At 41.3% G+C, this 26,168-nt stretch overlaps 2 protein-coding genes across 2 annotated transcripts in view; one reads left to right on the top strand and one right to left on the bottom strand.

The window, feature by feature from the left end:
• COPB2 (coat protein complex I subunit beta 2) overlaps positions 1-915 on the top strand; it is a 31,840-nt gene extending 30,925 nt beyond the window's left edge. Inside the window, exons 20-22 of the mRNA XM_025913034.2 lie at positions 42-110; positions 262-333; positions 561-915. Coding sequence (XP_025768819.2) covers positions 42-110; positions 262-333; positions 561-653 — 234 coding nt within the window. The 3' untranslated portion in view covers positions 654-915. The remainder of the gene's footprint in view (positions 1-41; positions 111-261; positions 334-560) is intronic.
• A 416-nt stretch (positions 916-1,331) lies between these two features.
• On the bottom strand, positions 1,332-22,550 carry MRPS22 (mitochondrial ribosomal protein S22). Its single transcript, XM_025913772.2, has 8 exons — positions 22,350-22,550; positions 11,507-11,670; positions 10,273-10,437; positions 8,285-8,428; positions 7,315-7,398; positions 5,914-6,059; positions 2,518-2,626; positions 1,332-1,560 (listed from the first exon to the last, which is right to left on the bottom strand). Exons 1-8 carry the CDS (start codon positions 22,519-22,521, stop codon positions 1,465-1,467), a joined length of 1,080 nt encoding a protein of 359 aa, XP_025769557.2. The 5' UTR covers positions 22,522-22,550; the 3' UTR covers positions 1,332-1,464.
• Positions 22,551-26,168: the final 3,618 nt, after the last annotated feature.

Here is a 26,168-nt window from a genome sequence, read left to right as displayed (position 1 = left end):
CAGATTACACTGCTTTATTCATCATTGCTTTATTCTGATAGCCAAATGAAGAAAGAAATGTTATGGAAGAGGCAAAAGGCTTTCAGCCCTCAAGATCTGCAGCTCAGCAGGTCAGTAGAATATCTTAATCAGATAATCTGGTTAAGATTTGTTCATTTTAAGTACCATGTCCCACTTCCTAATCCTGAACAGCCTTTCCTTGGGGGAAAATTACCTGAACAAATTCCTTCATCTTTCTATTCTCTCCACTTGGGCTTTCAGGAACTTAATGGGAAACCTGCTTCTCCTACTCCAGTTATTGTGACCTCCCACACAGCCAACAAAGAAGAAAAGGTAGGACATTATACCCAAACTTCCCAGGGGAACCCCAGGCTCACTCCTCCCTCCTCATGAATGGCCACAGGATGTGCAGGCCTCTGCATTTCAATGACATAATCACTTTCAGAGCAGGGGCTTTGAAATGAGAAAATGCCCCTCTTGACTCTTGCTTTGGTTCTCTTTTGATCAGGAATCAGATAACTTTTCAAAAAGTTACCTACCAATAACTCTTTTCTTTGCAGAGTTTACTCGAACTAGAAGATCTGGATAATTTGGAATTAGAAGATATTGACACAACAGACATCAACCTGGATGAAGATATTTTGGATGACTAAGTGTAATGTTTCCCGTGAACCATTAAGGACAGGTGTTGACTGCCACCGTGACCACAGTTCTTTGGACTCTAAGAAACTCCTGAGATTTTTTTATAGGGAAAGGCTGTGGCCCACTGGGAGCACAGTGCTCTCCTCATTCTAGGAGTTTATGTGCCGCATCTAAATCACTGCTTCCTGTTAAGTAAAACAGATGTGGGCTTTGATTTTTTTTTTCATACTGTCACTAGATCACATCTCATAAAATCTTTTGAATTAATGAAAATACTCGAAAGTTTCCTTTCTAAATAATGAAGATAAGCTTCTAGTTTTAGAAGGCTGAACCAAAACTACACCTCACCTAGGGATCAGCCCACATTCTCTTAACCCTTTTTTCTTGATCTCATCCTCTTACCCCTGCCCTAACTTTTTAGTACTTGGATTATTATGTCCTGATTTTTGTCTAGTAGCTACCTGCTTCTAGAATCAGGATCTGAAACCCAGAAACCTCATTAAGCTGGGCTCTGTTTAAACTACCTAGTTGGTAATACAGAAAGAAGTACCTTTTTGTTGTTTTATACTGCACCATCCACTCTGGTGAGAGAAATTCATAACCAGGCACTCAGATATACTTCAGTTATCCCCCTGTGGCCTAGGAAAATGAGTGGAGTAACAAGATTTTCTTTGTATTTTTGTTAGAGGCACTGTTAAAAAACAATTTTATTGGTAACTCCCATCTGTAGTTTTCATTTTGACATTTTTAAACATTCAGCTCAACATTAACAGAAAGCTAGTTATAATTTAAGTAAAATGAAATTTATTTAAAAAAATATTTTCAGGAAGCTGCAGAATGGCTAATGAATGCTTCTTGATAAGCTTGTAGTGTTAATTCTATATATGCTCCCTTCTGTGCTTCTGTTTTTGCAAAGACCTGTTTAAATTTAAAAAAAGAAACTCTTAAGCAATAGAACATGTACTATTTATAGTTTTCCATTTCTGCATTAGCAAAGTCCCAGTTTAAAAAGTCTTCCAAGTTTCACAATTTTTTTTTCTGATTATAAAATAAGCATACTACATGGACCAAAAAATAACATCCAGTACAGTTCAAGCCACAGTAATTCTAAATACCAGAAGAATTCTAACATGGTTGCCATGCCTCTTAGCCTGTTTTCAGAAAAAAATTAAAACCTGACATTGTACCCCCTGCTAGGTCAAAATGAAAATCATTAGATTTCAAAAAAAATCACTTTATTTTCCCCAAAAGCATTTTGCTTTACCTGACCAATCACAGAAAACCAAAATTAGTACCATAGTTTCTCTCTACTCCTCCTAGGGGGTCCATCACTGGTCACTTTTATCCTTAGAACTGCTTTGCAGTATGGGTAAAATAATATTGGGAGAGAAGCCAGATCCACAAAACCATGTCTATTCTGAGCATTAGAAGTGATGAAAATTATACAGTGACAGAGAACTCTGTGTAAGGCCATGGTTGGGAGAGGGAGGCAGCTCCAAAGTGCTAATGCAACTAAGACTTAGTAATAATACAGGCACCACCCTCTCCCCTTCTGGACAGGATTGTGACCGCCCTGAAGGACGGGAAGGTACACTGGAAACACGTGCTACCTGCTCCACACTGCCCTGCTCATCACTTGATCCCCTCAAAGAACAAGGGGGCGGCTGCCCTACTATCTGAACTACTTGGGACTTGAGTGTGCAGCTCCTCCACTCCCATCCCATCTGTTTCTGTTATCCAGGCTGAAGAAATATGGGACTCTGGTCACTGTTTCAAGATCACAAATGTTTAGTTACTATTAAATATGACCCACTTTAGAATTCTTCCCATCTCAATTAGCACCACACAACAGCCAGGTGAAAAAAGTCCCTTTACCTTAATTAAATGTACTCCCTCAGCAGCCTGCTCCTTGGCCTCCTGAGCCGACGGGCCATCTGGATGGAGCATGTGATACAGCTGGACCAAGCTGGTGGCATCATCCAGTCTAGGGTGAAAGGAATTACTGCTGTCAGTGGGTTTTCTTCATTTGCTTCACAGTTCTATAAAAATGTGTGCCAACTTAAAACTAAATTACACTTCAAACTTTCCTCGGGCCAGACATTTTTTAAGCCTTCAGGTTTTATACTTTCAAAGGCATTTTCAGAATACGGGCCAATTTAGGCTTTATTTCTACTCTGAGGTAGGCAGGCCGGGAATCAGTACAGGGAGTGCCCAATTTATGAAAGTGAATATATTCTAAGTGTGACTATATTCCTTTTGGAAACGGAGCATTACTTCTCATAGAAACAGCATTCTTAATGGTAGATGGCTGCCAGGCCAGCCCACTTCACCAGCAGCTAATAATGTCCTGTTACTCAGAGGGCAGGAATACTACCTTCCTCCCACATAAGCTGGAGGCTGGTGGTCAGGGGATGCTCAAAGCCACTTGCCTTTAAGTTCATTAGCAGTGAACTTATTGGCAGCTAACAAATTTTCATTAAGACTCTGAATTAGTGGGAAAATGCCTTTACAAGAGGCCTCCTAGGAGTCCAAGGAAAGACTCCCAGGCTACCTATCTATTCACAGGAACCCACTAGTCAAAAATTAGCATCCTAGTGAAGCCAATCTGAAATTGTGCACCTGAATCAGAAGGAACGTCAGGTTCTACTTTTGCAATCTAGAATTCAGTCTTCTGGTTTGTACTTACCTTTTTAGAAAGTATAGACAACTTCTATCAGCAAAAAAAACCTCTTTAGCCTTCCCCAAACCAGTCACTGTCTTCTCACATAGTCAACACTTGCCCACCATTTGTCACCTCAAAGCTGAGGAGGTAACAACTTTTCTAAAATGCTTATGCTTTTGAGGTTATGCTGTGCACACTAGTGAGGTACTGGCTTCCAGTTGGGGGTAGAAGGAAAAAGACATCCTAATTCAGTATTTCTCCCAGCCGTCTCATTAATTTTCTCTGCTTTACATCTAAGCTGGCGGATAAAGAGTGGAGTGATCGTGAGACTAAAGAATTTCTCAAGCCATGGTGACCTTAGAGAAATGCTCTAGGCTTATCCCAAGGCCCATCCACTCCAAGGCCATCCTCTGGGAGAAATGAGAAACCAGAGCTGTTCATATAGTAAAACTTTCCAGGGAAAAAAATTCAAACATGTTCATTACAAATGTATTGCTTGTTATAATCTAACAAAGTCCAATAAACATGGCAACAAAATTCCCCAAATAAAAAAAAGAATTCCCTTTAGAGCTTAGGCATGTGGTCCTGTTAGGAGCTTAAATGGGTTTCTATATATATTTAGATTCCATTTAGGGCTTTATTACATTCATGCTAAAGTATAATGCCTGTATCTTACTGAACAAGTTAGCTTAACACCTAGCCATATTTGAAAATAAGAGCAAATAAGTTTCCATGTTCAAACAGATTTTAAAAGAATCTCAACCACAAACCAACACTGGGACTTAATTAAGTCCGAAATAAATATGAGCCGAATCCCAGTTCTGCCTTGTGTTTCATTCAGTGAGGATGTGCACCCTCTACTGTCCGGTCTGAATTTGCAGCACATTGTCCGGGTCAGAAACCACACAAGAATGGTTTTACTTAATGTGGAGCAGGAAAGATTACTCAAAACTCCCTCCCAGTATACAAGTAAACTGCTTCAAATGTAAAGCTTAAATACGGTAATGACTATTACTATAATATATATTACTACATTTTGATAAAGAACTTTGATTTTCAGTTACACATTTTTTACGAAAATGTTACATGTCTTTAAAATAAAAAAATTTCAGAATGATTCCATCTTAAAAACCTTATAAGAAAATTCGTTCACAGGAAATGTCACTGCCAACCGGCCCCCTGCTTATGTGGAATGAGGTTATGTGTCTGCCCTCTGAACTGGGTTACAACACACTTGCTAGTAAAGTAGGCTGGCCTGAAGTCATCAACCATTAGGAATGCTGCTTCTATGAGAAATAGTGCTCTGGTTCCAAATATGGGCTGTATTTCTTAAAGAATGCCTGTGGCACCTTCTAGTTCCAAATGCCTTAGGAACTTTATGTGAAGGACTTAGATGAGATTACGTGGAGGATACTCTGAGTCAAAGCTCCTCATGGTCTGAAGGTGGCAGTAATCCCTATAACCATCTTGTAGTTCAGACTTTTGAGTCAGTCAAGGACTGCCTACTGACCTTACTACAACCATGCTGGTTTCTTTTCCTTGTCATCTTGGCATTTCTAATCCAACTGATACAAAAACAACAGTTTCATCACAAGCTGTAAAGTACAGTTTCAGCTAGAACCTGGGAGCACACCAGTTAAAATACATGCATGTTAAAATACAACAGATATTCCAGGGGCGCCTGGGTGGCTCAGTCGGTTAAGCATATGACTTCAGCTCAGGTCACGATCTCACAGTTCGCAGGTTTGAGCCCCGCATCAGGCTCTGTGCTGACAGCTCAGAACCTGGAGCCTGCTTCAGATTCTGTGTCTCCCTCTCTCTGTCGCTCCCCTGCTCATGCTCTCAAAAATAAACATTAAAAAAAACATACAACAGAAATTCCTTGTTTCATGCAACTTTGGAAAACTAATTTTTTCAACATCTTAAAAGTCTTGCAAAAGCAAGGGACATTAAAAACAGTATTTTCATAAATTAAATGATGACTTTTACTGAAAAGCTCCAGTCCCACCCAGAAAACAAGCACCTGTCAGAGTTTATGTCTTTACATTTCCTATTTAATCCCTTTTTGAGTCTCTGGAAAGTTCACTGGTCCCCAGGAACTCTGGTGAGGCCCAGGATAAGTCAGTATCCAAGATATATAATACAGATGCACTACCACGTATCTTTCAAAGAATCTAGCCTTGTTTAAACAACACAAAAGCAGGGGCGCCTAGGGGGCTCAGTTGGTTAAGCATCCGACTTTGACTCAGGTCATGATCTCATAGTCTGTGAGTTTGAGCCCCGTGTCGGACTCTGTGCTGACAGTCTGGAGCCTAGTGCCTGCTTTGGATTCTGTGTCTTCCCCGCCCCCCCCCCCCCCCCCCCCCCCGTCTCTCCCACTCTTGTGCTCTGTCTCTCAAAAATAAACATTAAAACAAAAACAAAAACCACAAAAGCAAAGACTTGAGAAAACTGGGTTGTGCTGGAAGAACAAACCCATAAACAAATGAGGTAAATGAAAGGTATTTATTATTGGACAATACACTGTCATCAATGGGGAAAAATAGCTTAAATACAGATTTACTATAATAGTTGTGAGAATTTCTTTTACTTACTAAGATTGTACTTACAAATCTCTCTGAATCTGGTCAATCAGTAAACCATCAATCTTTTTCTTATTTACGAAATACCAAGCCATTCCACCAAAGTGTCTTGTTGAGCGTAAAAGGTCATACTTTCCATGTTTATCTATATCTTCGTAAGTCTGATGATGAATCTATCCACACAAAATGTAATTTTTCAGAAACATGAAAATAAAAAGTGAGGATTACTGGATGCACATTTACTAACATGAGCATTGCCCAAAAAGGTATCAGTAAACCAGGTCTACTGATACCCGCCTCCACTATCATTAACCAATAGGTATGGTTTAGACTGGCCCTCCACTGTGGAAGTGTGTGGCAGCCTGGAACAAGTTTGCCACACATTTACAGTCAGATCAATTACTTTTCAGCAGACAAGCACTACTCACGAAGCACCTATTACATATGCTGGAGACCGCTAGAAATAATAGACCACCACTATCTTGGTCACTAGGGGTAAAGAAAAGAAATCAAGAATGTTTTTTCACTCCTCCCTTTTTCTCCTATCCCATCAACTGCTCCATTCTTACTAACTAATGTTCCTTCAGTTCTTCCAGATTCATCTTGCATATGATAAATAGGGCATTTCTGTGTTCAAAAGGCTTTCAAAGGCCTTCTGACTAAAGTCCAGATTCTTGAGTCTAGCCTCTGAGGTCAAGTACGGCCCCATTTACTTTTCTAGCTTCATCTTGAACACCTCCCATACACACTGTATGTACAAGCAAACCAGATGACTAGCCATTTGCAAGCACACTGTTTCCTACCTGTTTTTCACACTGTTCCCCCTCCCTGCCTGAAACACCTCTTCTCACTCAACTTCACCGTGTTCCCTGCCCTTCTAGAACCCTGGTCAAGACCCCTATGAAGTCTTTCCTGAGAGCACTTTGTAATCTTCTCTTAGCACCTAACATCTTAAACCCAAGGTGATAATTATCTGCATACTTATCTAGCACCCTTCTCCACAGTCAATGCCAGACTGCAGCTCTAACAGAGCACACCCGATCTTAGTTCATGTCCTCGCCTATATTACTCACCACACTATCTCACACATGGAAGGCACTAAGTGATTACTTACTGAACTGTAAGACACACGACATTTTGGCAAATTTTAGCAAACGACTCTGTTCCTGCATGATAAAATGAAAAGAAAACAGGCTTTGCCTATTCAAGTTTGGGTCCTAAACTACCACCTACTAACTGTGCAACTTCCAGCAAGGTACTCAACTCTCCAAACTTAAATTCTCTCATCTGTAAGGGCTGCTGTAAGGATAAAACATCTGGTATACTTCAGGTACTCCATAAATGTTCAGGTATTTCTCTTTCCCTTGAATAAATCTTACTCATAACCATACTTAAGTCCATACTTTAGAAATTATAAAATATACTCACTTTGATATATTCAGCAGAATCTGGCTCAAACTGGGCAATACAGAGATTGAGGACATCAACATGCCGGTCCTGGCTGTACATGGTCTAAAACCACACAGCACAGATGGAATTAGATGAGATAAACACGAAAGCTCAACACCCATCCTGATGCCATGACAGATGTACTCATCCACATCTGTGCCCAGTAAGAGGTAGGCAGAGATAATACAGGCTCCACAACTCACACCCACATTCAAATCCCAGCTAAGCCAATTGCAAGACTGATAACAGTGGTGGAGTCATCATTAGAAACACGTATCTGTCAGGAGTGCTGATTCGAAGGGGCACATGCTCCCCAATGTCTGTAACAACACTATCAACAATAGCCAAATTATGGAAGAGCCCAAACGTCCACCGACTGATGAATGGATAAAGAAAATGTGGTATACATACAATGGAATATTACTCAGTGATCAGAAAGAATGAAATCCTGCCATTTGCAACAATGTGGGTGGAACTCGAGTACATTATGCTAAGTGAAATAAATCAGACAAAGACAAATACGTGATTTCAACTCACATGTGGAATTTAAGAAACAAAACAGATGAACATTAGGGAAGGGAAGCAAAAATAATATAAAAACAGAGAGGGAGACAAACCATAAGGGACCCTTACATACAGAGAACAAACTGAGGGTTGATGGAGGGATGATGGGTGGGAGGATATGCTAAAAAGGTGAGAGGCATTAGGAGGACACTTGCTGGGATGAGTACTGGGTGTTATATTTAAGTGATGAATCACTAAATTCTATTCCTGAAACCAATACTACACTATATGTTAACGAACTTGGATTTAAATTAAAGAAAAAAACAACAAAAACACAAAACCCTGCATATCTGTGCTTATCAAAGCAGAATGCTCTACAGCACCAGAGCCAATGTTCAACCAAGAAACCATCACCACTGACTCTACGAAAGCACAGTCACCTTACCTTAAGATTTTCTTCCTTGAAAATTACTGGTGTCAAAACCCTACGACCTTCTTTTGGGAAATAAACTTGTATCATCCTGTCCCGTTCTTCCCAAGAGGCTTTCCGTAGCGTGCCACTTGGTTCTCTGACAACAATAAAACGCTCCTGAAATAGAAAACATAATCAAGAATGAGTTTCTGAAGACTTATTTTTAGTTCCAGTGTTCCATTAAGCACCATTATATGAATAATTTGCAATCAAAATATAAAATGCAACTGGGAGACCTAAAATGCAATGGTCTAGGATTTCAATGATAATGTTAAACCTCGAAGACTTGGCAAGATTTGATACTTCCTTCACTAATCACTGCTCTGCCTCTGACAATCAGAAATCTAAAATGAACGTATTTACTAAGTGCCAACCATGGTCCTAAAGTGAGCTCAATACATAAAATGATTCAACTAAAAAAAACTGATCAGAGATTCATCTAAATCCATTTCAGAGGAAAGAAGTACTATGAGACCTTTCAAACTGTTTCATTTCCCCATTCCAAAGTCTCACTGAAACAGACTTTATTTACTTTGTGATCTACTTCTAAAGTCCCTGGGATAAAAGGAACAAACCCAAGAATGTGGAGTCTTAATTCCTCACCTGTGTAATTCCTTATAGTGACAGGAGACATAAATGTGTCAGAGAGACTGTCTCCCTGCTTCCGGCCTCTTCACTTTTCCAACTACCAAATCCCAGGCCATGAGATGGCTTCCCTCTGAATTCCACCCACTGTGTGTGCCACTCAGTGGGCAATTTATCATGTGCAAGATTCCTGACACTGCTCAGATACTGTTAGAAAACTTAAAATGGGCAGGAGCTATGGATTATAATTCTTCACAATACCTGGTGACTTACAAAGAACTTTGCACATCGCAGATACTTGATATACATCTGATTAATGTTTAAATTAACTGACTTTCACCTTTTCAGAGATGTGAGAGTCTCTGAATGTGTTTTGAGGATAATAAAAACTTTCATCAAGTACTGCAAACAGAAAAAAATAGCAGATGCCTAAATAACACAATTATTTCTCAAAAGGACTAAGGTAATTTGAATTCTAAGTTCCTCTCTCAAGTTATAAAATGCTCCCATAAACAGCCTTCAAAGCACTGCAAACGTATAATAAAGCAGCCCAAAGCAAAAATTTTAATTAAAATGAAACTCTGAGATCCTTGTTCATCAGGTCAGGCATACAGGCAGTTGATGTACACAGACATGGACACTGCTCGAATCATGTCTTCTAACCATAATCATATATGATAAAAAGAATAATGTGGTGTGGCCCTTCCCCCAACCATAGCGTTACGTAGTACTCTAGTGCATTTTTTGGGCTAAATTATAAATCGCTCTTGTTTCACTCTTAATTGAAAAGGCTCAAACACAGTTCCCTTTTGGAACTGGTCATCAAGGGAAGAGGAGCTAGAGAATAAAAACCACAAAAGAAGAAGCAGTGGTATCTGAGAATTATCTGGGGAAACCTGTCACTCTTGCTGCAAATTCTGAAGAGCGAATATCCTTTGGGCAGTCTGGGTTTTTCTGGCATCCTCAAGAATTTACAGGAAAGAAAAACGTTTCAGCTTAGGAAGTCAGTCTAACTTGGGCAGAAAGAATCCCCTTCTGCCACTGCCTTGAAGATTTCTGCCTATTTGTGGCTTAGGGGTGGGTTTCTGTCTGTAAACCCCTCGTTCTGTCTCAGCACACCTTTCTCTGCAGTCAGTCTGGAATATACTGTGTCCATAATCTGTAGGGAAATGGTAACATGATGATGTGGGACTGCTCTGCATTTCTCTTCTTCCTTATGCTGGGCTGGATCTTCCGGAAGGGTCTCACCCAGTCACAGGAATTCTGGTTTGGAAGATTCAGAGACAGCTGGGTCACAGTGATGTCGACCCTCGTTCCTCAGGTCCAACCGCACATATTTCAAATAAAGATCATTTTGCAGTTAGATATATACTCACCCGGTGTGGTATGCTATACGATATATCAGTAAACACATATTTGGCTGTTTCCGTTCCTTCCAAAATTTTATCTTCAGCTAACACGTCATTTATTGGCGCTCGTTCTTCCAGAACCGGTGGCATTTTTAATCGTACTTTAGCTGCCTCAACTGCCTTTCTTGTAGCCTAATGAAATAACACATTTCTTAAGGAAAGCTACAACGTTACAGACAAGAAGGATCATCTGACAAAAGCAGATACTGATATAAAATGCCAAGGACTGCGAAGAGAAGAAGCTGTAGCCACGATTCAGTGAGTGAAAAGGCCCCTGCACCCTGGCTTTTGCCTCTCCACAGTGGCTGAGAGCACCACCTACAGACTCAACCATTCTCGACACAGCAAAAGATGCTCGGAGACTGAGCCGGACCACAAACGCTGCTTAAAATTAAAGAAAGGATTTCATTTATTGTGTACATACTATGTACCATATATTGTTTACATACTCTGAAAATATTTGGCTCATTTAATGCCCACAACTACCTTATGAGCTAGCTGACACTGTTATTCCATGGAAGAGAAAATAAAGGCACACAAATGTTAAGTAAATTGCTAAGAAGTTGCAACACTGGGACTTGAACCCTGGTAACTCAACTCCAAATCCCACGCTCTTAACCACTGACCACAGTGCTCCATGCCACACAGTTAGCAATGATTACCTCTGAGAAGTTCAAAGGGGACCTTTTACTCATGTGATATACTATTGGATATCTGAATGTTTTGCTCTGACTGTAATGGGCAATAATGCTTCACATATTCACACATGAAAGCATTTTCCACAAAGCACTCAATACGCATGACTCCAGGAGGACCCTGGTAGCTTAGAGTAGGATGTGCTTCAGCAGGATCTCATAATCCCACGAAAGCATCAGCTTCAAAGCAGCTCACAGCGGAGGCTTCTGAGGAAAGAAGCTGAAGCAGGCAGGACAAAGAAAAGACACTCGAGCCGGTTTGGGAGCAGAGGAGGAGCTCTGCTTGGACACGCAGGCCTGACCCACGTGCCCCCCGTCTGCCTAATTTCAGCCACACTCCCTGCTCCTATCTGCCTGCCTGATCCCATTTCTCTTCTCAGTCTGTGCCTGGAACTCCCATCATGAGCATCTATGGAAGAGCAGCTCTCAGCGTCCAGGGGGCCTCTGGAAATCTAATTTAACCCTTGAAAGAAAAGTATCCTGCCCATATGTCTGCATTCACGTACTTCTTCCAACTGTGCCTGGGTCATCAGCTTATAGGTTGGTGGCTTCAGTTCTTGTACAGCTGGTTGAAAAATCTTCTGCAGATTCAAGCCTGTCATCTTGATGAGTATGTTTTGGACTTCCTCATCCATAAATGTAGGTTTCTTGATCTCTGAGCTACCAGATTCTGTTAAAATGGATTGTAGTAAATAAGAAGATGGTAAAAATGACAAGCCAACGAGACCTCAAAACAGAAAAGTTAATAGAAATGATGAACAAAATGTCTACCTCAGTATGCATAATGTTAATCCCTATGAAATCCATTCATCCATTGCTTGATAAAAGTTACTGACCACTTACAATGATTAAGAATACTGGAAAAAAGGCACTCAATCTAGTGGAAAAGCAACATAAAAAAACTAATTAATCTGGGGCACCTGGCTGGCTCAGTCAGTAGAGCATGCAACTCTTGATCTCGGAGTTGTGAGTTCGATCCCCATGTTGCATGTGGAGATTACTTCAAAGTAAAATTTTTAAACTAAGTAATGTAATAATGTTAATCATAATAACTTACAGAGTTGTCTCCTATACGTCAGGCATTACACATATTTTCAGGAATGTTTAAACAACCCACGAAATAGGTATTGATATCTCAATTTTATAAATGAGGACACTGGAGCCTCCTTAAAGACAACTAGCTATTAAGTGACAGAGTCAGGATTTAAACCAAAGTTTGTTTCTAGAGCCTAGATCAGCTCTAGTCTCTCATGGTGGCCCCCAGTGCAAGTGCCACATACATACTCTTGGAGCAGAGATGGACACGGCAGGGTCAAAGAAGGCTTCCCAAGGGCCTGAACAGCACAGAGAATAAAGGGAAGGAAATTCCAAGCTAACGGGCTGCAACTAGAAAACACAGGCTTGGATTACGACGTGGGACTGAAAAGGCCAAGCGGGTGTCATGGAAGAGGCTTGGACAGGAGAGGAGACCAGATATCATCTCTGCCTTATGCAGTTTGCCTATCCATTTGCCTAACTTCCCCTGTTCCATTTCCATTAGGAAAAAAAAAAGAAAGAGAGAAAAAAAAAAAAGAGAGGAAATAAGTACCATTCCTTCCCAGCCACCTCTTCCTCTGCTAGTCCTGTACATGCTGATTCCCCTAAAAATCCTTCTCTTCTCCCTTCCTATATTCTCCCTGAATGATATCCTAGCAATAACTTTAATTACTTCTTTTTTTTTCAAGTTTTTTAAATTTATTTTTGAGAGAGAGAGAGCATGAGTTGGGGAGAGGCAGAGAGAGAGGGAGACACAGAATCTGAAGCAGGCCCCAGGCTCTGAGCTGTCAGCACAGAGCCCGATGCGAGGCTCGAACTCACAGACCGTGAGATCATGACCTGAGCTGAAGTTAGATGCTCAACCAACTGAGCCACCCAGGCGCTCCAACTTTAATTACTTCTATATGCTGGTGACTCTAAAATCTGAATCTTCAGTTAAGATCATCCTCCAACCACCTAACCCATGGACATCTCACTTGCACCCCAGTACTGCCAAAGCAGAACCCATCAACTTTCTCCCGTCTTAAACCTGCTTTTCCTATTGTTCCTTATCTTAGCAGCATCCATAGGTCATGTGGGCCTGAAATCTCACCGTCATTCCTGACTTCTTTACTCTCCACATCTAGCCAAAGAGCAGTAGTAACAGCAACAGCAATGATAACAAATAACATTTGTTAGGTGCTTACTATATACCAGTACTTACTGAGCTAAAAATGTTGTGTATTCAGCACACTTAATCTTCACAACCCCAGCAATACCATAATTATCCCCCTTTTACAAAAAAAGCACACTAACACAGAACATACTGCCTGTTATACCTCATAAATCTCTCTAATCCTCCATTTCCCACTGCCACTACTCTGATCAAGGCCATCCTCATCTCTTGCCTTTGCCTCCTAACCAGTCTCCCTGACTCCAAGAATGACTCAGACTCCATTCTGACACCACTGTAGACCATTGTTCACAGAACAACCAGAGTAATCTCTTAAAAACGCAGTCAAAACAACAGGAAAGATTAACGAAACTAAGAGCTGGTTATTTGAAAAGGTAGGAAAATTCACAAACCTTTAGCTACACTAAGCAAGGAAAAAAAAGGACCCAAATCAACAAAATTATAAATGAAAAAGGAGACATTACAACTCATACTACAGAAATACAAAGGACCCTAAAAGGCTAATGTGAACAATTACATGGCAAAAAACTGGACAACCTAGAAGAAATGGAAAAATTCTTAAAAACATATGCCCCACCAAGACTGAGGAAGAAACAGAAAATCTGAACACACCAATTACTACTAAGGAGATTCAATCAGCAATAATAAATGTCCCAACAAAGAAAAGGCCAGCACCAGATGGCATCACAGGTGAATTTTACCAAACATTCAAAGAAGAATTACTGCCAATCCTTCTTAAACTCCTCCAAAAAACTGAACAGGAGGGAACACTCCCAAACTCATTTTACGAAGCCAGCACTATCCTGATACCAAAGCCAGACTCTACAGCCATACCACCCTGAACACACCCAATCTGGTCTGTTATCAAAGCTAGAAAAGGACACTACCAGAAACTACAGGCCAATATTCCTGATAACTATGGATGTAAAATTTCTCAATAAAATACTTGCAAACCAAATTCAGCAGCACATTAAAAAGATCATTCACCATGATTAAGTGGAATTTATCCCTGGGATGCAAGGATGGTTTGACATACACAACTCAATGTGATACATGACACTAACAGAATGACAGAAAAATCATATAATCGTTTCAACAGACGCAGAAAAAGCATTTGACAAATTTCCACATTGGTTCATGATAAAAGCTCTTAACAAATTAGGTAGGGAAGGAACATACCTTAACATAATAAAGGCTATATATATGCTAAACCCACAGTTACCATGAAAGACTGAAAGCCTTTCCTCTAAGTTCAGGAATAAGACAAGGATGTCTCCTATTCAACATAATGCTTCAAGTCCTAGCCAATCAATTAGGCAAGAAAAAGAAAAGGTTCTCAGAATTGGAAAAGAACAAGTAAAACTGTATCCAATTGCAGACAATAGGATTTTGTATGTAGAAAATCCTAAAAACTCCACACACACACACACACACACAAAAACTATTAGATCTAATCAGCAAATTCAGTAAAGTTGCAGGATACAAAATTAACATTTAAAAATCAGTTGCATTTCTATACTAACAGCAAGTTATGTGAAAAAGAAAGAAAGCAATCCCATCAACAACAGTATCAAAAACAATAAAATACTTAGGAATAAATTTAGCCAAGGAGGCGAAAGAAATCAAAGAGGAGGAATGCAGGGAAGATGGTGGAGTGGCAGGATCCTGAGCTCACCTCACCCCAAGGATGCACAGAGGCAACAACTACATGTATGGCAACTAACCCTGAAAATGACCTGAAGCCTGGCAGAACAGATCTCCCACAGCTGGTTGTAGAAATAAGGCCACATCAAAAAGGGTAGGGTGGGTGGAAACACAGTCAGTAATCAAACCCCTGGCTCAACTAACCAAAAACAAGAAAGATATCACAAGCACAGAGGAGCAAGAAGATCAGACTCCCAGACTGGACTCCTTCCCAGACCCACACTGGGAAAAGGAGTCCCCACAAGATCTGGCTTTGAAAATGAGTGGTGCTGATTTTAAACTCTGAGACAGCCAGAGGTTAAAAAACCTGAGACCCAGCATGCTAAGTAACTCACCACAGACACAGCACAAAAGCAGCAGTTGGAAAAGCACCTGGGGCATATGTGAGAAAGATATGTATGGACGAAGCTGAGGACGTGTGCCAGAAAGACAGGAATCTTCAGGAAACTTCCCTGGGAACAAACGTGATGGTGGTGCCATTTTTCTTGCCCTCCCCAAGCCTAGACGGCCAGACTCTTGACGGAGCCTGTTCTAACACACTCTTCATCTACCTTGCTAGTAGCATGTGCCTTGCCTCAGTGTTGCCCCGTGGACCTGTCCCACCCAACCCACCTGACTTGGTAGGCACCCCTCCAAAGCAATTCCTGCCACGGGGAGTGAGGGAGATAGTCCCACACACCAGCCTGTGTTCAATTCCTGCCAGCCAGGCCTCTTACTGCCTGCATGGGGAACAAACCCTGCCCCCTTCAGCTGTCGCAACGACTAACTGGAAACAACCAGGCTACCTACCAGCAAGCCCATGGCAGCCGCAGCCAGGCCTTTCAACAGGACAGTACACTGCCCACTGTGCCTGCGGCAAATGAAGCAGGACATGGAGCCCACTGAGCTAAGGGCCAGCCCAACCCATCAGGATGCCCACAGAAATTGTGGCCTAGCCACAAAATGAGGACACACACAGTCCACACAGGGGACACCCCTGGAGCATGTGGTCTGGTGACAAGAAGGGATTGTGCTACAGGGCACCACAGGACCTCTTTTACACAAGGATACTACTTTAGAGATCAGGAGACATACCTACCTGATACACAGAAACAGATACAGAGAGTGAGAAAAAAATAAGGAGACTGAAGAATATGTCCACAAGGAAAGAACAAGACAAAAATTACAGAAAAAGAACTAAACAAAAATAGAGATAAGGAATATGCCTAATAAAAAGACCAAAGTAACAATTATAAAGATACCCAACTAGACTTGAGACAGAGGAATAGATGAATTCACAACTTCAACAAAGAGATAGAAAATATAAAAAATAATCAATGAGAGTTGAAGAATACAATAACTGAAAGAACAAATACACGAGAGGGAATCAACAGCAGATTACAGAATGCAGAAAAATGGATCCGTGATCTGGAAGACAGTGTAATGGAAAACAACCAACCTAAATAGCAAAAAGAAAAAAATAACAAGTAAGAATAGGTTAAGGGACCTCTATAACATCATGAAGCACAATAACATAGTACTATAGGGATCTCAGAAGAAAAAGAGAGACAGAAAGGGGCAGAAAACTTATTTAAAGAAGTAATCGCTGAAAATATCCCTAATCTGGGAACACATTCAGGTTCAGAAAACACAAAAATCCCCAAACACGATGAACCAAAAAAAGTCCACACCATGACATATAATTAAAATGACAGAACTTGCAATAAAGAGAATATTAAAAGCAGCAAGAGCAAACAATTACACACAAGGGAACTCCCATAATGTTATCACCTAATTTTTCAGCAAATAATCTGAAGGTCAGAAAGGAATGGCAGGACATATTCAAAGTGCTGAAAGGAAAAAATTTACAACCAAGAATGCTCTACCCAGCAAAATTATCTATCACTCAGAATTGGAGAGATCAAGAGTTACCCAGACGAACAAAAATTAAAGTTCATCACCACTAAATCATCTTTACAAGAAGTGTTAAAGAGAATCCTTTAAGTGGTTAAAAAAAAAAAAGACAATAACTACAATTCAGAAAATTGTGAAAGGAAAAAATTTCACTGGTAAGAGCAAACATATAGTAAGTAGGACATTAATCACTTATAAAGGCACTATGGAAATTAAAACACAAAAGCAGTAAAATCACCTATATCTACAAAAATTAAAAGAAATATTAGGGATATACAAAATAAAAAGATGTAAAATATGACATCATACATATATAAAACATGGAGGAAAAATGTAAAACATAGTACTTTCAGAATGTGTTCAAACTTAAGCAACCATCACCTTAATAATAGGGACTGCTATACATATATGATGTTATATATACACCCCTGGTAACCACAAATCAAGAACCTGTAATACACACACACAAAAAAAAGGGAAAAAAAGCTAAACATGACAGTAAAGAAAGCCACCAAACAACAAGAAAGCAAAAGAAGAAAGGAACAGAGAAGAGCTAAAAAAAAAAAAAACAAAAACCACCAGAAAACAATTACTAAAATGGCAATAAGTACAATACCTATCAATAATTACTTTACATGTAAATGGAGTAAATGCTCCAAACAAAAGATACAGGGTGCAGATGGATTAAAAAAAAAAAAAAAAAGACCCATCTATGCGCTGGGTACAAGAGACTCACTGCAGAACTCAAGATACACAGAGACTGAAAGTGAAATGATGGGAAAAGATATTCCATGCAAATGGAAGAAAAAAAAATAGTAATGTTTACATCAGACAAAATAGACTTCAAAACTAAGCCTGTAGCAAGAAACAAGGAATTACATAATGATAAAGGGATCACTCCAATGAGAAGATGTAAATATCTATGCACGCAACACTGAGACACTTAAATACATAAAGTAAATATTAATAGACATACAGAGAGAAAGTAACAATAATAAAATAATAGCAAGGCACTTTCACACCACTTTTACATCAATGGATGCAACATCCAGTAAGAAAATCAGTAAGAAAACAATGTTCTTGAATGACACTTTAGACCAGATGAACTTAGCACAGGTATACATAATATTCTATCCAAAAACAACAGAATACACATTATTTTCAAGCGCACATGGTACATTCTCCAGGTTAGATCACATGTTAAGACTACAAAACAAGTCTCAATAAATTTAAGACTGAATTATATCGTGCATCTTTCCCAACCATAACAGTATACAACTAGAAATCAACTAAAAGAAAAAAAAATGAAAAAAACAAAACAAAACAAAAAAACACGAGCACATGGAGGCTAAGCAACATGATCCTGAACAACCAATGGGTCAACAAGGAAATCAACAAGAAAGAAATGGAGACAAATGAAAATGGTAACACAACAGCCGCAAATCTTTGGAGCATGACAAAAGCAGTTCTAAGAAGGGAATTTATAGGAATACAGTCCTACCAAAGAAACAAGAAAAATATCAAATAAACAATCTAACCTTCTACCTGAAGGAAACTAGAAAAAGAACAAGGCCAACATTAGAAGGAATAAAATAAAAAAATGTAGAGCAGAAATAAATGAAACAGAATAAAAAATAGAAAAGACCACTGAAACCAAGAGCTGGTTCACTGAAAAGATAAGCAAAATTGATAAACTTATAGCCAGACTCATCAAGAAGAAAAAAAAAAAGGACCCAAATCAGAATTAAAAGAGAAGTAACAACCAGCACCACAATACAAAGGATTATAAGAGACTACTACGAAAAATTATATGACAACCTAGTAGAAATGGGTAAGTTTCCAGAAACATAACAATCTTCCAAAACTGAAGCAGGAAAAAATAGAAAATGTGAACAGACCCCTTACAAGTGATAAAGTTAAACCACAATTTAAAAACAACAACAAAGTCCAGACCAGATGGATTCACAGGTGAATTCCACCAAACTTGTAAAGAAGAGTTAGTACCCATTCTCCTCAAACTATTCCAAAATAATAGGGGCACCTGGGTGGCTCAGTGGGTTAAGCATCCGACTTGATCTCAGCTCAGATCTTGATTTTAGGGTCATGAGTTCAAGTCCTACATTAGGCTCTACACTACATATATAACCTACTTTAAGAAAAAAAAAAAAAGTAGAAGAGGAAAGAAAGCTTCCAAATACATTCTGTGAGGCCAGCACTACCCTAATACCAAAACCAGAAAGAAAAGAAAAGAAAAAAAACCACAGGCCAATATCCCTGGTGAACCCACCCTTATGTCGTCAATTAACCTACCACAAAGGAGGCAAGAATATACAATGGAGAAAAAAACAGTCTCTTCCATAAATGATACTGGGAAAACTGGATATCTACATGCAAAAGAATGAAAGTGAGTCACTTTCTTACACCATACACAAAAATAAACTAAAAATGGATTAAAGGCATAACTCCTACAAAAAAAAAAAAGAAGAAAGAGGGGCGCCTGGGTGGCTCAGTCAGTTGAGGTCATGATCTCGTGGTTTGTGAGTTCCAGCGCCTCGTCAGGCTCTGTGCTGACAGTTCAGAGCCTGGAGCCTGCTTTGGATTCTGTGTCTACCTCTCTCTCTCTCTCTCTCTGCCCCTCCCCCTGCTCATACTCTGTCTCTCTCTCTCTCTCTCAAAAATGAATAAACTTAGGGGCGCCTGGGTGGCGCAGTCGGTTAAGCGTCCGACTTCAGCCAGGTCACGATCTCGCGGTCCGTGAGTTCGAGCCCCGCGTCAGGCTCTGGGCTGGTGGCTCGGGGCCTGGAGCCTGTTTCCGATTCTGTGTCTCCCTCTCTCTCTGCCCCTCCCCCGTTCATGCTCTGTCTCTCTCTGTCCCAAAAATAAATAAACGTTGAAAAAAAAAAATTAAAAAAAAAAAATGAATAAACTTAAAAAAAATTAAAAAAAAAAAAAAAAAAAGAAAGGCAGTAATTCCTCTGACATCAGCCATGGCAACATTTGTCTAGATAGAACTCTTCAGGAAAGGGAAACAAAAGCAAACAAACTACTGGAACTTCATCAAAATAAAAAGCTTTTGCACAGCAAAGAAAACCACCAACAAATGAAAAGGCAACCTACTAAATGGAAGAATGCAAATGATAAATCAGATAAGGGATTAATATCCAAAATATATAAAGAAGATAATACAACTCAACACCAAAAAAGCAAATAATCTGATTAAAAATGGGCCGAAGACCTGAACAGACATCTTTCCAAAGAAGACATACAGATAGCCAACAGACACGTGAGAAGATGCTCAATATCCCTACTCATCAGGGAAATGCCAATCAAAACCACATTGAGATAATACCTTACACCTGTCATAATGACTAGACTCAAAAAGACAAGCAACAAATGTTGGCAAGGATGTGAAGGAAAAGGAACTCTAGCGCAATGCTGATGGGAATGTAAACTGGTGCAGCCTCTGTGAAAACAAGTATGGAGGTTCCTGCAAAAACTAAAAATAGAAATACCATATGACCCAGTTAATTCCACTATACTGGTTATTTATCAAAAAAAGCCAAAACACTAATTTGAAAAGATATATGTGCCCCTATGTTCAAAGCAGCATTATTTACAACAGCCACAATATGGAGACAACTAAGTATCCATCAATGGATAATAAAGTTGTGGGGTATGTGTGTGTGTGTGTGTGTATGTGCATGTACACACGTGTAAAAGAATATTATTTGACCACAAAAAAGGAGGAAATCATGCCATTGGGCACAACATGGATGGATTGTGAAGGCATTATGCCAAGTGAAGTAAGTCGAGCAGAGAAAGACAAATAATGTATGATCTCAACTACATGTGGAATCTTAAAACAAACAAAAACTCACAGAAAAAGAGATCGGGGGTGCCTGGGTGGCTAGGTCAGTTAAGCGTCTGACCCTTGATTTCAGCTCAGGTCATGATCTCATGATTTGTGGGACCAAGACCCACATCTGGCTCTGCACTGACAGCACAGAGCCTGCTTGAGATTCTCTCCCACTCATGGGTTCTCTCTCTCTCTCAAAATAAATATTTAAAAGGAAAAAAGAAAATGAGATCAGACTTGTGGTCTTATGGCTACCAGATGAAGGGGTAGGAGGAGGGGGAATTGGAAGAAGGTGGTCAAAAGAAACAAACTTCCAGCCAAAAGATAAATAAGAACTAGGGATGCAATGTACAACATGATAAAAACTGTTAACACTGCTGAAAAGCATATATGAAGGTTGTTAAGAAAGTAAATCCTAAGAGTTCTTACCACAGGGGAAAAAATGTTTTTTGCTTTTCTTTGTATCTACAGGGGAGAAAATACGTAAACTAATCTTGCTGTAGTAATAATTCATGACATATGAATTTCACAACATATTATCACTGTGTTGTACACCTTAAACTTATACAATGCTGTATGTTAATTGTATCTCAATAAAACAAAAAAATTTGAAATATGATCAAGATCATGCATGCTTGAAACTCACCAATGACTTCCAATATCATTTAGAAAAAAAAACTAAGGAAGTCTGCTTTCTCACTGCATCCCCCACTAAACAACGTGCTCCCCCAAAGGCCAGAACCCTGTCTTATACTCATCTCTAACACCCAGGTCACTTAAAGCACCTGGCAGACAATATGTGCTCAGCACTATTCTCTCAGACCGTCTCACCCATTCCCCCAGCTTGAGTTACCACTTTCACCAGATGTTTCTCACTTCAGATATGAACTGCGTATTAGATACCTACACTAGAATTTCAAAAGCACCTCAAATTTAACGTGTGCAAACAGACGTTTAGTTCTGCCTTCCTGCCAAGCTCATCTCATCTACTCCTGCCTCTTCTTCCCTCACCTCCCTACCTGTTCCTACAATTTCTGTCTTGGTATAAATGGGATTATTCTCCACTCAACTGTGCAAGCCAGAAACCTGAGAAGCAACACTGATTTCTCCTTTTAAACTCAGAGCCAAAGCCATAACGAACCCTTATGAATCCTACCTAAAACATGGGCTTCCAAACTACCTGTATTTCAGTCTCATTTCTGGACTTTTGCTTATGCTGTTTCCTCTGCCTGAAATGCTTCCTGTTTTCTCCCTATAGCGTGGTTAGCCAGGTCTCAGCGTTCGTCATCATCTCCAGGAACCCTTCCCTGCCCCTTCCAACCTAGTTTGAGCGCTACTCTTATGTGCGATCCCCTATCCACAGCCTGGGTCACACTACACTGCCACCTCCCCCTTGGGCCACGAGTTCCCTCAAAGTTTAGTTGGCCGTTTCCCCAAACGTAGCTGTGCTTTGCAAGGAACCGAACTCAGGCACTGTTAGTTAAGCGAGTGAAGAATTACAAAGGTGGGCGATAACAGACCCTTCAGGTACAAGGTACAGAAGGAAGCCGGCTCGGTCTAAGGGAGCACTGCTAGAGGAGCCGGGGACTGGGATGAGGGGGTGGGGCCCGCGTGGTTCTCGCCCGCCAGAAGGACGCTCTGGGTCTCCCAGGAAAACGCGCCAGCGGACGTCTGACAGGTCACTTACCCGCCTCAGAGGCAAGCCGACGGCATGGCAACCCCGCCCCGCAGGGCCTGGGCAGCGGCTGGAGCAGGGTGCCGAGATGGAGCCGAGTTCGGGCCGGGAAAGAGACCCGCTCGGTGTTCCGAGTACCTGTCAGGAGGCCCCACAGCGACACAGACGCTCTGAGGGTCGCCATGATTATCCGGGGCCATCTGCGCCGGAAGTGGCTGTGAGCCATTTCGGGTCTCGCGCACTTCGCGCCGCATTCTGGGAAATGTAGTCTGGTTGCGGGAGGTGGGAGGCGAAGCTGCGCAGCTTTACGATTTTCTTGTAACCCGCTTCTTACCACGTGGAAAATGTTCGTGTCCTGTGTATGCATACAGCCAAAGGTAAAACGTACAACATCTGCCTTATATATTTTTTCCTGGACCTTTCCTTCGGTTTCCATGGCTCTAACCGATTTCCATGGCCTGCCCAAACTTTCTCTCCATGCCCCAGGTTTAAATCCAACTGCCTATTCGACTTATCCATTCCAGCTTATCACAGACCCTCCCACATGCCAAATATAACCGATTGCCACCACCAACTTCATCCATACCAACTCATACACTTCATTCTGTCTCAGAACCTTACCTCTTTACTTCATAGCCCTTTTCTCAATTTGTGATTATTTTGCTCATTTATTTGCTTATTTTTCTCATCCCATGAAGACAATCACTCTACGTATGTCACCTAACCTGTAATGTCTATGTCCAGCAAACGTGTTGAATAAATGACTGAATGAATGATTAAGTGATCCTGTTATTTTCTTACCAGCTGTCCAGGATGTGTAGGTCTTTCTCTTCCCTGTAGTTTGGCACTTGTGCTAAGAACTCTTCCCAAGGCCTGGCCAAAGGAGGATGTTAACACTTGTTTGAGTTAGTTGGACAGGTAGACTCATCTTCTAACCTTAACCTCTTTTCCACCATGGCTCATTTAGATCTCTGTTTCTGAACAGATTCCCTGATTGGGTGGGGGAGCATAGAGCTCTAGGCTGCAATCAGGGATGGCTGCTGCCCTATTATTCCCAACACTTCCGCTCACACCTACATGATAGCAGGTAGCAAGTGTCAGGGAGTGGTAGTGAAATGCATGCAAGTGTCTCCCAGCCCGTGCCCTTTCTCTAAGAATCGCCCACCTACTTCATTCCCATAGGCACTGCTGAGACGATAGGCCTCACTGGCTATGTTTTTGTATATCACTCCCCTGAATAATACTGTTTGGACAATGAGTGGACACCTAATGCAGGAGGAATGAATCCATTGGCTGCTGTATTAGTTTCTTGTAGAGATGGCTGACTATGTGCTTTGAGAAAAAGAGAGATGAGGAAAGGTGCTATCTTGGCCAGAGACCCTCCCATGTTCCTTTCATTAATCTCCTTTATTCGGGCCACACTAAGTTTTACTGACAAGTATTAACCAAGTTTCCTAGTTCTAGCTGTAACCATGGACAGTCGCCCACGTCATTCAGAATCTCAGTTCCTCACCTACAAAATGGCTATAATGAGAGCACTTACCTTGCAGACTTTGAGGACAAAGGACTTTCAGGATTTGACGTCTGGCATTTCATAAATGGGGTGGGTGCAAGACAGCTGGGTGGCAGCAAGTCGGGGCCTGTCTGAAGATCTTCAGAGGGAACGCTTAACAGTGAAGGCTATCTGGTTATAAGCAACAAATATTTCCTGTCTAAAACAGAGATGGAAGTGTTGGGAAAGATGTTGACTATCTCACAGAGTGAAAGGGAAAGGTGAATAGCAAAGCCGCAGGAAGGCCTTGAAGGATGGAAGCTCCAGGGTTCCCAGAGGCAGGAACTCAAGAGAAATCTCTCCAGGAGGCTGCTGTCAGAATGCCTTGGTTCCAACTACTTGCTTTCCATCAAAGCCGAGTTCCTGGTGAGAGAAACTGACTGGCCTAGGTGAGGTCCTATTCACCCTCTGGGAAATGGGGAGGGCTGGCCCTCGGACAGTCCTAAGACACCCTAGAAGCATCCAGTGGTAGGATTCATCAGGTCAAATCTGGGATCACTAGCTCTGTGGAGCAAAAGTGGGTATTATTTGTAAAACAAAAGTATAGTGACATTTCAATTATTCAACTGCCAGTGATTTTACAGGGTCTGAATTTTCATTATTTTCCTAAAGGGACTGGGATTTTGCCCTGGGCTTTTAGAATTCTTCAAGATGATGATCTGGGGGCAGAATACTGGAAGAGGGATGTAGAGAGATGGAAAGAGGAAGGACAGGGCCTGAGAAGGAAAAATGACAGTGTGGAAAATCCAAGAGCCCTTGCAATCTCCAGCAAACCCTTGAAACTTCCACAGGTCTTCAAAACACCATCTTCCCGAAGGACCACATCTGCCCCATTTGTATTTTCCCTGCCCCCGTTCAGGTCCCAACTCCCAACATGTTCCCACAGACACAAATTCCATGGTCAAAGCCCCTCTGTGCACTGAGAAGAGATGGGTAATAAGGCAAGAAGTGAAATGAGGAGGGACAAGTAATGATGGGAGGCTCCCAAGGAAGCTGCAGAGAATGAGGCCCTAAATGGGGAAACTGGCCACTGATGGGAAGCAATCTTTGTACCAGGAGGCAAGAAGTTTAAGGTGAGTCGAGTGTGGATAGGTCTTGAGGAAGGAATCAGAGGGCCTTCCTGCCTCTCTGCCTCTGTTCTCCAGGCAACAGAAAGCAAAGCCATTGGTTGAGAAAAAATGGGGTTGTGTTGGTAGCTGCGGGAGCAAGAAGTTTGATGGTGCTCCTGGGGGCTGTACATCTGGCTGTGATGCCAGAACCTGAAGGAACAGCAGTCCACCAAGTGGTGGAGAAGTCACAGCAGTGCAAGAGAAGAGGAACCAGGATCTGGAAGCCTGGAAGTGATTCCTGATAGTTCTAAAGGAATATGGAAATAATGTGTGCCTGGAAGCCTGTGAAAATCTGTACCTGAGCAGAAACATCCTGAGCAATGGTGAGGATGTTGAAAGATGTGACAAAGCACAGCCATCATCCCTTCATTCGGAGGGCACTGTTTTCTCATCAGTCCTGCTGGTCTTCCTGGCAAACTGGTGAGGCAGACAGGACAGGCACCAATATGACCATCTTCTATACATATAAGCTGAGGCTCCAAAGTTGGGCTTGCCCAAGGCCTTCCAATTTATTCAAAGCAAACACAAGGTACACTCTAGGGTCCCTGGCAGCTATTATGGTGGAAAAGTTGTTTCACATGTGTTTCCTGGGGTAAGGAAAAACACTGAGACTTCCGGGATGATACAGACTCTCTTCTGAGTCCAGAAGGTGACCCAAAAGAGAGCAAGCAGGAAGACCGTCTTCCACCCTGAAATAGTGGGAGTGAATGAGTCACTTCCTCCAACCCTGGAGTTATCAGTTTATCTCCAAATTTCCACATGGCACTCTGTCTCCTTGCTTCTGACAGCACCCGCTCAACTATAATTCTACCCAAAAGTGAATTCTACCCAAGACAGAAAATGATCGCCAGAGGCCAAGGCTACATCTGTCTGTGATAACAGGCAGACCCTCTGTCCTATAGCACAGTGACATAAATGTCAAAGGCACTTAGGCTGGCTCCTTCCTGCCATCCCAGATGCCCTCGCAATGACGGAGGCCCAGAGTAATCACCCCATGTCATGGCCATCATGGATATGATCTATAATAGCTGACACTTGGCTCCCTTGCTCCCCAGAGCTGGCTGCTGTGAGGTTTGGTATGTGGAACATTTTGTCAGAGGGACATGCTGGCCTGGGTTGAAAGTAATTCCCATCAGCTCAGAACCGGGTGGTCTGTCACAAGATTATTTT

Source organism: Puma concolor, chromosome C2 (assembly GCF_028749965.1).
Source record: "Puma concolor isolate L17-30 chromosome C2, mPumCon1.1.hap2, whole genome shotgun sequence".
NCBI classification, from domain to species: Eukaryota; Metazoa; Chordata; class Mammalia; order Carnivora; family Felidae; genus Puma; species Puma concolor.
The sequence above is the reverse complement of the archived record's forward strand: the minus strand, read 5'-3'. Positions and strand labels throughout refer to the sequence as shown.

Bases quoted from the DNA above. Each gene is read 5' to 3' on its own strand.
- MRPS22 (XM_025913772.2), bottom strand. From the start codon at position 22,521: ATGGCGACCCTCAGAGCGTCTGTGTCGCTGTGGGGCCTCCTGACAGGT. The intron at 7,399-8,284 runs GTAAGGTGACTG...GTGTGGTTTTAG, and splicing joins TCAAGGAAGAAAATCTTAAG to ACCATGTACAGCCAGGACCG. The intron at 1,561-2,517 runs GTAAAGGGACTT...AAATTTAAACAG, and splicing joins AGGGAGTACATTTAATTAAG to GTCTTTGCAAAAACAGAAGC.